The sequence below is a fragment of the Bos taurus genome, chromosome 18 (genome assembly GCF_002263795.3).
Source record: "Bos taurus isolate L1 Dominette 01449 registration number 42190680 breed Hereford chromosome 18, ARS-UCD2.0, whole genome shotgun sequence".
Classification (NCBI taxonomy): Eukaryota; Metazoa; Chordata; class Mammalia; order Artiodactyla; family Bovidae; genus Bos; species Bos taurus.
Genome location: NC_037345.1, coordinates 10,552,382 through 10,566,352, shown reverse-complemented (window position 1 = coordinate 10,566,352; position 13,971 = coordinate 10,552,382). Strand labels below are relative to the sequence as shown.

The following is a 13,971-nucleotide window of genomic DNA, read 5'->3' as shown; positions in this document are numbered from 1 at the left end:
AAACAAGCATTTTAGAGGTGGGATTGGGAGAGCTGAAGTCATGCCAGGTAAGCCACTCTGGATCCCTGTGACACCAGACGCCATCTGTGCAGGAAGCACTGTTTGGTTTCTGGATTTGAGGGTAGGGTGTTTGGAGGGCAGGTCTTACACATGCCTATACACACGTGCACACACTCATGCACACACAGTTAGAGTAAATCATTGTGAAAAAAACACCCTGGATTGCCCCACCACCTGCTATTGTCTGAACTACTCTTCCCACCTAAAACACTGTAACTACTGATCCTCCAATCCCCCAACATATATATATTTCAAAATTCTGCCCTTTGTACAAGTAAATAATGTACTGCTGCAGACTACAATAGCATATAGCCACTAAAACGTGCTTATGAGCAATCCCCCAAGATATGGTGGCTTGTAAAGAAAACTAAAGTGTAGAACAATTTGTATGCTCTGCACCTATGTTTTAAAATATACGTATGCACACACATGTAATATGCATATATTTATACAGGCCTAGAACATCTTTGGAAGGATATACAAGAATACACAAGCAACTGTTGTCAAAGATTACCTCTGGAGAGAAGAATTAGGTTCTGAAGTTGAGGGAGATTTTTCCTATTGTCAACACTTTATTCTTCTTATTGCAATATATATATTGCCATGAACACATTTTTTTTTTTTTCAATTTAAAGACAATTAAAAGTTTACAAGTAGAAATACTTAACAGGAAAAACTTTATGTTAAGTAAAATAAATAAAGGCAAGCTACACAATGGCATATGCCCTTAAGGGTCAAGGCTGTCTGAACGTCCCTCCCCTGCAGCTACTGTGTGTCAGTCATTCAGTCATGTCTGACTGTTTGCAACCCCATGGGCTGTAGCCCACCAGGTTTCTCTGTCCATGGGATTCTCCAGGCAAGAATACTGGAGTGGGTAATCATTTCCTTCTCCAGGGGATCTTCCTGACCCAGGTATTGAATCTGGGTTTCCTGAACTGCAGGCAAATTCTTTACCTGAGCCACCAGGTTTCCGAGCCACCAGGGTGACTGCAAACCCCATGTGCTGCTCCCAGTGCCCTGTAGGGGGCGTCAGATCACCAAGAATAGGTTCTGAATAGCTGCATCTACCAATGGGTGGTGGGGGGGTCACAAAGACCAGTGGTTTTCAAACTACTTCCCAGGGACCCACAGGGGCTAAGACTGAGGGCCAGGTGGGGAAGGTAACAGTGACCAAGTGTGGGGGGGGGGGGTAAGGCCCCGGGAGGGTGGGGTGTCTGCCCCCCTTCACCCAGAGAATCATCTTTAAAAATATATATAGAAGTATAGTTGATTTCCAATATTGTGCTAGCTTTAGGTACATGGCAAAGTGATTCAGTTATTTATGGCTGATTCAAATGATACATTATTAAAAGATACAGAATGTAATTTCCTGTGCTGTACACCCTTGTTGCTTATTTGTTTTAAGTGGAGTACTTTGTATCCAGAGAATTAATCTTTTCTCCCTTTTCTAAACCACTTAATCTGTGAAAAGCAAATAAAAGAAAAAAAAGAATACAAAGCCAACATCTGGCAGAAACAAAGCCCAAACACACAAAAGGGCAACCTTATACCTTTTGGGTCTTCCAGCCCTGGTTCAGCCTTTCTGCCACCACCTGCTCGGCCGCCCCACCCCGCCAATTCCCGTATCCTCAGGAATAATTTCCAAGCTACACGAAATACACATCATCCCACGCCAACAACTCCCAGTTCATTTTCTTCAGAATGAGCGACCCTGGACCCATGTTGGGGCCCCGCCACTGGAATCCTAATCAGAGGTGACAGCTGCCCTGGCCTCCCTGGGAGGGCGAGCAGGGATGCTGAGTGTGACTGGCAAGGGACTGCCGGCTTTTCCGCCCAGCCTGTTTTCACATTGAGCCTCATTTATGAAATTTAACAGAACCCGGAGATCAGACGGGACATGCTTTCCCCCACCTCCGATGCCTCCCAGGTGGGTGACTTCCTAAGGGCAGCCCCCAACAGGACAGGGGTGGGGTGGGGGGCACATTGAGAGATCCAGTTTAGATGTGCCAGGGCTCTCTGAGGAAAACTCAGATGTCGCTTCTCGGAATTGGGAGAGAACAAAAGAGATAAGCGCCTTAGAAGTCAAATCGCCCAAGTGATTTATGGTGAGGCCTGAACAACAGATGGCCCTGGGTGATAAAGAACCGATTTCACGGAGGGGCCCAGATTAAAGGATTAAATGTTTTGAAAAATATTTCATGTCAAGCAAGGTGATGCTCACAGAGGGTCCTAAACAAAGGATTAGGAAGAGAAAGAACAGACTTTAATCAAAGAAATAGATTACCTTCCCAGTCCCCAGAGGGTTAAAGGTTAAAGGCCAGAGTCTGCCAGCTAAAGGTCAGACCCCAGCTGGTCCCACGGCCCTGCCCCTTCACTTCTCTGGCCTCCCTCCTGTCCTCCTGCCCTCTCGCTCATTCCTGGCTAGTGCCCTGGCGCCTCTGAGGTCTCACCTCTGGGCCTTTGCACAAGATGCCTGCCCAGCTCTGGCCCTGACACGGCGCAGGTATCTGCTCTACATGCCCTTAGCGGGCGACCCGCGTTCCCCGCAGCCTGCCTGACGTAGCTCCAAACCCTCCGTCACCCTTGGGGGGACTGCGCATTGACCAATGTGGCGTTTTTTCTCCCCTACAACGTGCTCTCCTCGGAACTCTGTCTTCTTCCCACCTGTGTCCGCAGCACCTCTGACCGTGCGTGGCGGAGAGCCGTGTTCCGTTCATCTTCCTTGCGGTTGATGGGAACTGTGACCATGAGGATGATGGAGGTGTGCCAGAGATGGGCAACACCGAGCGGCGGTTCACCACGTGCCAAGCAGCCTCCTGCACGTTCAGCCTGCATGTGGGCCCTGAGTGGGCGGTGTCCCTTCATGTTTGTTTAATTTTGCACCTTTTCCCTGGCATCCGCATAGTCTCTGGTCACGTGAGTCCAGTGGGGGCAGGTCCCTGGTGCTCAGAGAATTAAAGGTTTGCCCAAGGCCATAGGCAGAGAAGGGTCGTGAGCCCAAGTATTACATGCCTCCCTTCTAAAGTCAGAGTAAAGCGTCCAAAATATAAACCTGGGGTCAGTGGCCTCGGTGCCAAAGTCTTGCCAAGACCCCAGACCCCTCGCCTTGGAGCCTCTTCTTCCTTTGGGGCAAGAACTTCAGAGCTGTGTCCCACATTCAAGTGTACCAAGGCGGATGGCGCCATGGCCGTGACCTCACGAACAGTCACGGATTTGAGCTCAGGCATGGGAGCCAGATGAGTCTGGCTTGGACCCCTGAAGCTGTGTAAGGAAAATGACCTCTGTGAGCCTGTTTCCTCACCTACGAAATGGGCCCAGAAGTAAGTGCCTGCTGCAGGGGTTTGCAGAGGGAGCGGGTAAGATCAGTAATGCTGATCCCTTGGTTTTATTATTCCTTTCGTGTTGATCTTCCTTGCTTCCTTCCTCCCTCCTCCCCGCCCTCGATTCACTCACACACACGATGAAGCTCTAGACGTGATGCTGAGGCAGATGCAAAAGAAACCTCTGAGCTGGTCCCTGCCTCCAAGGAGTTCAAGATCTGCTAGTAACTGGGATCTGTAGACGCTTAAGCAAGAAACCCTCCTGCAGCAATGCCGTCATTTCTGAGGAGGATGGGGGCAGGGGCAGACTGGCAGAGTTCCTCAGAGGAAGTAGCCGCCCCAGCACTGTTCTCTGAGGGTCCCCAGAGGCGGCGTCCATCGCTCCCCTCTGGTTACCTGTGTCCCCACCGTGGAGGTGAGAAAACAGAGGCACATATACCATATGGAGAGCGCCAGGCTCTGAACTTGGGCCAGTCTGCTTTCCTAATCCGGAGAAGGCAATGGCACCCGACTCCAGTACTTTTGCCTGGAAAATCCCATGGACGGAAGAGCCTGGTAGGCTGCAGTCCATGGGGTTGCGAAGAGTCGGACACGACTGAGCAACTTCACTTTCACTTTTCACTTTCATGCATTGGAGAAGGAAACGGCAACCCACTCCGGTGTTCTTGCCTGGAGAATCCCAGGGACGGGGAGGCCTAGTGGGCTGCCATCTCTGGGGTCGCACAGAGTCGGACACGACTGAAGCGACTTAGCAGCAGCAGCAGCAGCAGCTTTCCTAATCACGGCAGAGCAGGTGGCATTTATTAAGCTCCCACTGTGAGCCAATGCCGTGCTAGGTCAACAGGTACTGAATTTCACTGATTTCTCAGCACAGTCCTCTAAGGTCATGGCTGTGATTCACCCACTTTACTGATGAGGAAACAGACCCAGAAACACTGAAGGCACTTGCCCCAGGTCAAACAGCTGGCCAGCAGCAGAGGCAAGATTCAAACCTGGGTCTGACTCTGGCAAATTCCTGTCCCAGGAGCCTGGGCCTGGGGAGCTGCTTCCTAATCTCTGAGATTCCTCCTGCTTTGTCGCCTTGGGGTCCCCCTCTCTCATATGGTCCTGCCTCCTGCCCACCTGTGGACCAGCCCCAGCTCTGGATATAGGTATGTAACTTCCTCCCCCAGGCACACCTTTTGGAAAGAACTCACCCTGGCCCCTGCTCTCTGCAGCCCTAGCCAGCCTTCCCCTCCGTTGCCACTCAGCTGAAAATAACAGCATGTCAAATCTCAGCTCACTCCAGACTGACAACATCCTTCACAAATAACCCAGACAACTCATGTCCTCCATCTTTTCTTTTCATCCCTGCTAGGGGATAGCACAGCGAGCCTGCTTCAGAGTTCCTACGGTACAGCTCGGAAGGGAACATCCCAGCGCTGCATGCCTTGCGTGGGTAAAGACGGTTCCCTTAAGGTTTTGATTTGGTAGCTATTCTTTTCTTCATTCCTTGGGGGGATATTTTTGGAAGCCTCTGTATATTTGCAAAGCCATTCTTTTGCCGATTCCTTCAGGAATCGGGTAGGGAAAAATCAATTCTGGACTGCTTCAGAGAGAAGCCCAATTCCACGAGTCCACTGAAGCGCATGTCTGGATGTCCAACCAAAGGAGGCTGGATAAATATATAATGGCGAATCCGCTGGAACACCACAGAAGTCTTTGAAGAGAGAACACGGATCCATCATATTAACATATTCACCATAAGTGCGTGCTCAGTCACTCAGTTGTGTCTGACTCTTTGTAACCCCATATGCTGTAGCCCACCAGGCTCCTCTGTCCATGGGATTTTCCAGGCAAGAAAACTGGAGTGGATTGCCATTTCTTTCCCAGGGGATCTTCCTGACCCAGGGATGAGACCAGCATCTCCTGTGTCTCCTGCATTGCAGGTGGATTCTTTACTGCTGAGCCACTGGGGAAGCCATTCACCTTACATCATTTGATGAAAAATGCAAGGTACAAAACAACATGAATGATAAGCCAGACACAAATTCCACATACAAATATGATATTTGTACGAAATGTCCAAAACAGGGAAATTTTTGTAGACAGGAAGCAGATTGGTGGTTGCCAGGCAGCGGGGATGCAGAGGGGAGTGGGGAGCAGCCCCTCAAAAGGAGGGGCTTCCTTTTGGGGTGATGGAAATACTTTCGAACTAGAAAAAAGTGGTGGTTGTGCAACATTGCAAATGCACCAAATGCCACTGAATGGTTCGCTCTTATGTGGCTGACTTTACAGTGTGTGAACTTCATCTCAATAAAAAAAATTTAAACAACATGAGCAAAATATCGTTAAAAAAAACAACGTGTGCTGAGTATAAGCACTTCATGAAAAAGTCTAGGCACACACACATATACCAAGATATCAACAGAGCTTGCGTTCTGGAGAATTTAGACCATTTTTACTTATTCGTGACTTTCTGTATTGTCTGAATGTCTTGCACAGTCAACATCATTGTTTTTATAATTGGGGGAAAAACTGAAACCATCTCCATTTAAGGAGAAAGAATCCAGTCTCCAGAGCTGCCCCAGTTTACCACATCCCTCCCTCCACACACAACCCGCCCCCGACGCTCTGATCCCCGCGAGAGCGTTACCCTTCTTTGGAATGTTCCAGAGACTTAATGGCCTGACCAATAAAAATGCATCCCAGGATGGACTGGTTTGCTGGGTGCAGGAAGAAAGCCAATTTTCCTCCAAGCTTTACTTGCTCTTCCTCTGGAATTTGGACGTCAAAGATCTAAAAATACGTCTCTCCCTGGAATGGTGGGATGAGAGTTCAGTGTGCGCTGAATGCCATTTCCTGACACCCGGGCTCCGGGAGCAGAGTCTGGTGTGAGGCTCACAGGACTTCCTCTGGGAGGTCAGAAACCCGGGATCTCACCCCAGGACAAGCCATCTCAGGGCACGTCCAGAGCAGGGCCGCAAACTCGGCCAAGTCCTCCAGCTGGTGTGTTCACTGAGCCCTGCTGGGTACCTGAGAGTCTTCTAGAACTTTCCACCCCTTCTCTTATGCTCTAGAAATGTAATTTTTAGTGCAATTCATTCACTTCATGGTAAATTCATAGCTCTCAGGCCTACTATGTGCCAGGCACTGGGTGAATGCAAGGAGAGCTAACCTGAACCAGAAAACACCCACCCTACCTTCACATGGCTCAGCTCCGGGACAAGCGACGGACACCACCAACATCACACAGAGGAAGCAAGCAAATCGCTTTCCTTTTGTTTGTCTGTGCAAGCAAGTAATGAGAAATGAAACAAAGCCAGAATAAAAAAAAAGAAATCATGCAGATGATAATATGCGAGCTAAATGTTATGAAGGAGAAGTTGAGAAATTAAGAAAACTTGTAAGGGAGACATAAACAGGGGACTCCGGGACCAGGGAAGGCTCCTCTGAGGAGGAACCACGAAACTAAGACAAACCTGGCCAGGAGACCTTCACAGAATCCCTAAGAAGTACCTTAGGTATTTGAGGGGTTTTGTTTGTTTTTTGGCCACATTGCACAGCTTCCAAGATCTTAGTTCCTCGACCAGTGAAAGTGCCAAGTCCTAACCACCGGACTGCCAGGGAATCCCTCAGGTTCCCATTTTTTTTTTTAAAATTATCATCGTAAGATGCATACAACGTAACATTTGCCACTTACACCATTTTGAAGTGCACAATTCTGTAGCGCTAAATTCACAATACTGTGCAACCACTTACCTCTATATTTCTAAAAGGTTTACATCATTCTTTTCTTTTTTTAGTTGAAGTATACTTTTAAGTATAGTTAACTTATAACTATGTTAGTTTCTGAAAAAATTCTATTCTCAGTAAGCAGTACTTCCTAATCCCTACCCCAGCCCCAGCCCCTGGCCACCTCTAATTTACTTTCTGTCCCTATGAAGTTGCCTTTTCTGGACATTTCATAAATATCAATAGGTCACAGGCTATGTGGTATTTTCTGACTGGCATCTTTTTTTGATCTAGACCGTTTTTAAAGTCTTTATTGAATTTGTTACAATATTTTTTCTGTTTTATCTTTTGGTTTTTTTGGCCATGAGGCATGTGAGATCTTAGCTCCCTGACCAGGGATGGAACCCACACCCTCTTGCACTGGAAGGCGAAGTCTTAACCACTGGACCACCAGGGGAGTCCCCTGACTGGCATGTATCACTGAGCATAAGGTTTCCAGGTTTCATCCATGCTGGAGCATGTCCCGGTACGTCATTCTTTTTTATGGCTGAATAATGTTTCACTGGGTGGATGGACCCCATTTTGTCGATCCTTTCTGAGCTTGTGGACACCTGGGCTGTTTCTGCTTTGGTTACCATGACTAGAGTTCTGTCTCCATTTCCAGTTGCCCCGGATGGGAGCTGAGGAGACTAAACAGACCTATAGCCACAGTGACACATAGAGATCATCAGGCCACCAGGCCGCCATGGCGGCTACAGTGAGTCCCATCTGGGGGATCTGCTCAGACGATCCTGAGATAGAACGCAGGGTGAACACCTGGCCTGACACGTAGGAAGGATTGTTCTTATGACTTTCACCAAATGCCAGGCAAGCAAAGCTCAAAACACCAGCTCCACCGAGCAGACCCTGAGCATCCCAGAAAGGCTCCTGGGCTATTGATAAACATTCCACTCCCTGGCCTATTCCGTCTTATCTAGCCTCGTAAATATCTGGCTCTGTCTTTATTTTCATTAGTGCATAGAGAGTGGTATTCCCCTGCCAGGACCTGAGCTGGAGGCTCCTGTGGTCTTTCCTCTGGACTGCAAAGCAGCACCGCTGTCTCCCAGGCTGCAGGCAAGGCAACGGAGGCTCACACAGGACAAGCCTTCTTCTTACGAGCCTCCGAAAGGGCCTCCCCTGTCTTCCTCTCTGGCACTGTGTCTAGAGTAGGAAAATGCATAGTGTCCAGGAAATTCCCCGGACCCACTCTGCCCACTCTGCCCACTCTGCCAAGGGGCGGGGCTTCAGGAAGGGGAGGAGCCAGGATGCAGGATGCTGGCAGCCACACTGGTCCAGGTTTAACACCCAGGTCTCCACATACAGTCTACTGCCAGTTTCCACAGTGTAAATACTCCCACCGGGGCTGATTTTAAGCCACCAGTGTGAGACTGCTGAATGAGGAGTGGAGAAGAGATGTGTAAAAGCTCCTGATGGATGGTATTTCTACCTCATAGGTGCTACAGACACAAATAATCTTGAGAGCAGGGAGCGTGGTTAAGATGTAGCAAGATAACTAGGAAGCAATATGCTTCTGATCAGGAGGACTCCCTTTCTTTTTCAGGTAAATCACACAAGTTTATGCGGCCTAGTTTTTAATAAGGGCTCTGTTTAACTCTGGAGCGGCGCGAGCGGGCTCCACATACACCTGGAGGCCCGCCTCCCTCGCCCCGACCTGCCCCAGAAGCCACAGCTGAAGAGCCGACCCAGCTTAGGTGGGGCAGTGGGGGCCACGTGGGAAGTCTGGCCCCTGAATATGCAGGGGCTGCTTCCTATCATTCCTAAATTCCCTGATGGACATTTGCATGGAAATTAGAATCAGAACTGAAAGGGTCCTGGAGGTCATCTTATCCTCTGCCTTCCATTTCCCAAGTAATGACGTGAGGCCCAGAGAGGGGCAGCGAGCAGCCCAAGACTGCACAGCTCATTAGAGATGTCACTGAGATAAATTCCTGGGCCTGGTGCCCTGCTCAGTCTCCCTACCCATTGAGTCACCAGTCAACAGCCTGTCTTTCCCCAGGGGCTCTCTCCAAGGTACATTCTTGGCACAAATCTCTTCTGTGCCCTGGAGCTGGGGAGGGAAGCAGATATCTGTTGACAACAGGGGAGAGTTTCAATCCAGTGAGTACACACTCAAAGCACCTACATTCTGATAAACAGTGGCTAAGTAATTTGGTTCCCGAAGCCCAGCCAGGCATGTGTTCTTAGAGACTTCCCCCACCCCAGTGCACACTGCCCCCAATCTTCCCAGCCTCCTCATTCCTCCTTGTGAGATGTCATGGCATTGGCTCCTGTGATGCTCTGGGTCAAGGTGGAAATGAGACCAGGTGATGTACCAGAAATTTTTTCTGTGGTCCTAGAACCAGAGAACTAGATACTTTGTGGCCTAAATCGGCCTGCTGGGCCAGTGAAGAGCACAGGAGAGCCCAATCTGACAAGGGTTGACTCTCCTCCCTCCAAACACCTACCATCATTTCACTTGCTACTACGCTTTTATACACCCACATGGCCTCCTGCCTGACCTGTAAAAGTGTGAGCCCTGGAGGCTGAGATTAGCCTCAGTACAGCTTCATACATCGTACCATGCCTGGCATCATTAAACATTCCCTTTTCCCTCTTCTCTGCCTGGAAAACTCCTATTCATCCTTCAAAGCCCTGGGTTGAATACCCCCAACAGTGGAAAACCTTCCCTGACTCCCCTGGCACAGAGCTGTACATATTCTTCTGGCCTTCCTTTGTATTTGCCCATAATTTACCCACAAGGATGTATGGGATGCCTTCTTCATGGCAGGCACCTGGCAAGGCACCAAGAACACTGCACTGAGGGAGACAGAATAAGGCCCTACTGTGAAGAACCTACATTCCCACTGGGGAGCCAAACAGCAACCAATTTCATAACTATTTGAGCGGAAGTCACCACATCACACGGACCACTCAGTATGTGCTGTGTTTGATGGATATGGAGTCATTCACTCTTCACCCTTAGGCTGAGAGTGTTAGTAGATCTTCCTGAACCTTCTATGCCTCTGTGCTCCCTTTTGGGGCAGGGAACCTAAAATGACATCCTCCCCCAGCCTTAGTCTCTCTCCTAGTCCCTTTCCTGCATTATTTACCTTCTCAACGCTTGTCGGCAGATACGACATCAGAGATCCTGTGGGTGTGGTCTCAGACCACCACAGTAAAGCCAATTCCATCAATGTTTTGGTTTCCCAGCACGCCTACAAGTTACGTTTACATTATGCCACAGCATATTAAGTGTGTAACAGCATTACATCTAAAAAACACACAATGTACACACATTAATCACAAAAATGCCCCATTGCTGAGAAATGCTAACTGTCCTCTGAGCCTTCAGTGAGTCGCAATCATTTCACAATAGTCACATCAAAGATCACTGATCACAGATCAATATAACAAACAGAATAAAAATAGAGTGTGAAATAGTGGGAGAATTACCAACGTGGGATACAAAGACACAGAGCTACAAATGCTGTTGGAACGATGACGCCGGTATACCCACAGACCTACACAGGAAAATCAGATGTGCTTGGATACATTTCCCTTTAGCTTCTCATTCATTCTCTGCAACCCCAGGCCTGTGGGGGTAACACTCCCAAGGCTTGGGGATACAAGTTGGCATCCTTACAGTCTAGGGCAACCTGGGTAAACAGTGGCCATCTAACTGCCTATTTGTTTGAACAAACTGAAAGGAATGCACAGTCTTTCTCAGATGAGATCACTGGTGCTCAGAGATGTCAAACAACTTACCTGAAGTCACACAGCCTGTGAGCAAGAGTACAGATCCAAACTCAGGGCTGCAAGGCCCATGCTTCTCACCTCTGGTCATGGTGTGCCATCCCTCTGTATGGCTGTCACATGTTACCCAGCCGCTCACCCTATTCAATGAGGCCATCCTTAAGGGCAGGAGCTGCTGGCTGTCTCTGTGTTGTACCCGAAGGACCACACACTGAGCCTGGCCCAGAGCAGTTTCCACCAAGTGTTTACTGAGTCAGTCAGGAAGCACACGGAAGCATAATTGCATCCTATCGACATTTGGTTATTGATTGCTGAGAAACAACACTCAGTTTTAAGTCCTTGGACTCTTAAATTAGGTGCTGTTTGTCAGGAGAAAGTAACCTTGGATAAGGAAAGCCCATTGCTGTCCCCCCGTGTGTTTTTAGGGGCCCCTGGCTTCCCTATTTCCAGGCACGGAGCCTTTTGAGGGCTGTGAGGTCCGTCTGCCTGCCCACCCGACTTTGGCATGATTCAGATAAAGACGCCTGCCCTGGCCTGCCCGCATGTGGGCCCCCCCCCGGCCCCCAGCACCCCCCTACCTGGGCACTTACACGGGCCCTCTCCGCCAGCCTCGAGGGCAATGCCCGCTTCCAGAGGTTCTTGGTGGAAGTGGCTTCAAGGAGCAGCAGAAGCAGGAAGCACAGAGTCCAGCTGACCTTTCTCCGGCCACTGCCCATACTGCAGCTGGTTCGAGGTGTTTCTTCCTGGATGGTCAGAGGAGAGGGGTGCTCCAGCCGGTGGGTCCTAGAATGGGGAGCAGAAGCGAGCTCGGGCTGCTGGAGAGTTTCTCGGCTCCACTTGGCCAGGTCCCTGGGATCATGTGTCCGCGCCCAACCCAGGCCCCCACCCCCATCCCCTGGTGGGGGCCGCCCGCCAGGTTATTTTTAGCTTGCCCTATTCCATCTGGCCCCAGAGACTCCCCGCCAGACGTCTGCAGCCGAGGCGGCTCAGAAGGCAGCGGCAGCAGACGGGGGCATCACGCTGCTTGGAGACGTGGCTGGGAGTGGCCCTGTCACACAGGGATAATGAGCACTTCCTTGCAGGCTGGGCAGTCCCCTCCCCAGAAGAGGTGCTGGCTTTGGGGGCTGGCTGGGGCCGGGTGGGGGTGGGCACACAGGGGATGGGTTGGGGGCTTCTGGCTGCTACTCTGTCCAAACTCGAGGCTGGTCTGACAAACTCTTCTGCCCACAAAACTTCTTTGTAAGACTTGTTGCTGAACGGGGCCCAGCGGAGCACATGGCTGAGGGGAGAGTGCCCTTGAACCCTGGAAACCTCCTCTCCAGTGTGGGCATGTGGACTGTTACTCATACGTCATGGGTCTCTTGGGAGAGTTCTGTGCATTTGTGCAAGTAAAGCACTTCACGGACATCCTAACGGTGCTATAAATGTCAGCTTGTGTGTGTTTTATACACAACTCCATATTTCACAAACTTCGTACTCTATCACCTCTTCTCAGCAACCCCAAGACAGGCATTGCTACGATGTCCATTTTACAGATGCAGAAGTAGAGGTACGACACTTGGCTGAGGTCAGGCAGTGGTGGCAGGGCTGGGGCTCCACACCGGCCCTGTCTGATCACTGTGACGCCACCAGGGGCAGTTCTGGGCTTAGATGCCCCTGGGCCGGGTCCCTGCTCAGCCTCGGTCTGTGGGGTGCTGACTGCTCCTCAATTCTCTCATCTGAGACATGGAGTTTGTGGTCACTCATCAGTGACAGTGGGAAGTTCCTACACCCTGGAGTGGGATGTAGGCTCTCAAGGTCAAGTCCCCGCATCTCTCTTATTGAATGTACCCGGTGCCCTGCACAATGCCAGGCTGCATCAGCACCCAGGAGGCACTGGCCGGATGCACAGAGTAACTCATCATCATGACAACTCCACAAGGGCATCTACAGATGAAGAGATGGTCCCAAAAGTCAGGCATGTTTCCCAAAGCCCCCCTTCATGGCTGACCTCTCAGGCATCCCCTCAGGACATCTCCCAGGGCCTGGCATACAACAGGTGCTCAATAAATGTTCTTCAACTGAGCTATCAATTCCTCAGCTGGATTCAGGCCACGGGGAACCAGGATGCCAAGCAGTGCCCATCAGTTAATGTCTTGCGATTGTTAACTTGTGAAAATGCTCTTCCCCAAGCCTTTACCACAAGGGCGACTATTCTGGGAACACGGTGGCCCTGTGGGTTTCGTGTGGAAGGAGAAAGGGCTCTGAGACGAGAAATAAACATGGTACAAATCCCCCCGGGAACGCAGTGCTTTCCTTTGATCAGGGTGAGGCAGGGTCCTGGCCTGACAGCCAGCCTGGATGCTCCCAGCTGGGGCCGAGGGGGCCCCTCAGGATGTCAGGGCGGGCGGCTCCTCCCCTATTCCTGCCAAGCCTCAGAACTTTATGTTCCAAGTGGCGGAGGTCCTCCTGGCTGATCTGAGCTCTGGAGACCTGGACGTGATCCTGAGCTTAGTGGGCTGCCCTCCTGGGACTCATCAAGCCGGAGTGTGACTTCCTGCAGAACTGTGGGCGAGGTTTCCTCTGGGAAAGCCTTGGAGCTGGCGAGGCCTTTCATCTCCTCTGCTGCCAGGGGCCAGCTGGAGAGGCCTGCCAGCAAGGGTCTGACAGCCACCGCCAACCACTTTCCTCCTCCAGAAAGACAGGAAAATAGCTCCCTTAAAAATGCAGAGGGCGCAAGTGCATGCTCTCTAAGGAGCAAAGGATATGGCCCATGGTTACAGGGTCTAGGAGGAAATCCTGCCCTTCCAACCCCCATAAGCTTCCCCACCAGATCACCAAGGCAGTGATTCCTTCCCCTAAAAGGCAGAACATTTCTTCCACAGTGAACCAATCCGGCAAATAAGTAAGAAAAGGGACAGGGGGTATTAAATTCATACTTTATACTAAAGTGTGAGTGACTTCCAGCAGAAAGAAACACAGAAACATAAAAAGTAAGAACAGAGAACATTCAATTTGTTCCAACATTTGAACACCTACTATGTGCCAGACTGGCGAGAGTAAAACCAGGCCTAGCCCCTGCTTTTACAGGGCTTAACAAGTGGAG

General features: G+C 50.3%; 1 protein-coding gene across 7 annotated transcripts in view; it reads right to left on the bottom strand.

Moving 5' to 3' along the window:
* Nucleotides 1-13,971, bottom strand: part of WFDC1 (WAP four-disulfide core domain 1) — a 63,417-nt gene that overhangs the window by 17,374 nt on the left and 32,072 nt on the right. For 2 of the 7 annotated variants that reach the window (XM_059877383.1, XM_024978896.2), the window contains exon 2: nt 11,465-11,669. In XM_059877383.1, the coding sequence (XP_059733366.1) occupies nt 11,465-11,602 (138 nt within the window). In that variant the 5' untranslated portion in view covers nt 11,603-11,669. Of the gene's footprint in view, nt 1-11,464; nt 11,748-11,818; nt 11,949-13,971 lie in introns of those variants that run through there. The other 5 variants (XM_059877384.1, XM_002694744.7, XM_010814390.2 and 2 more) reach the window with 4 other exon arrangements.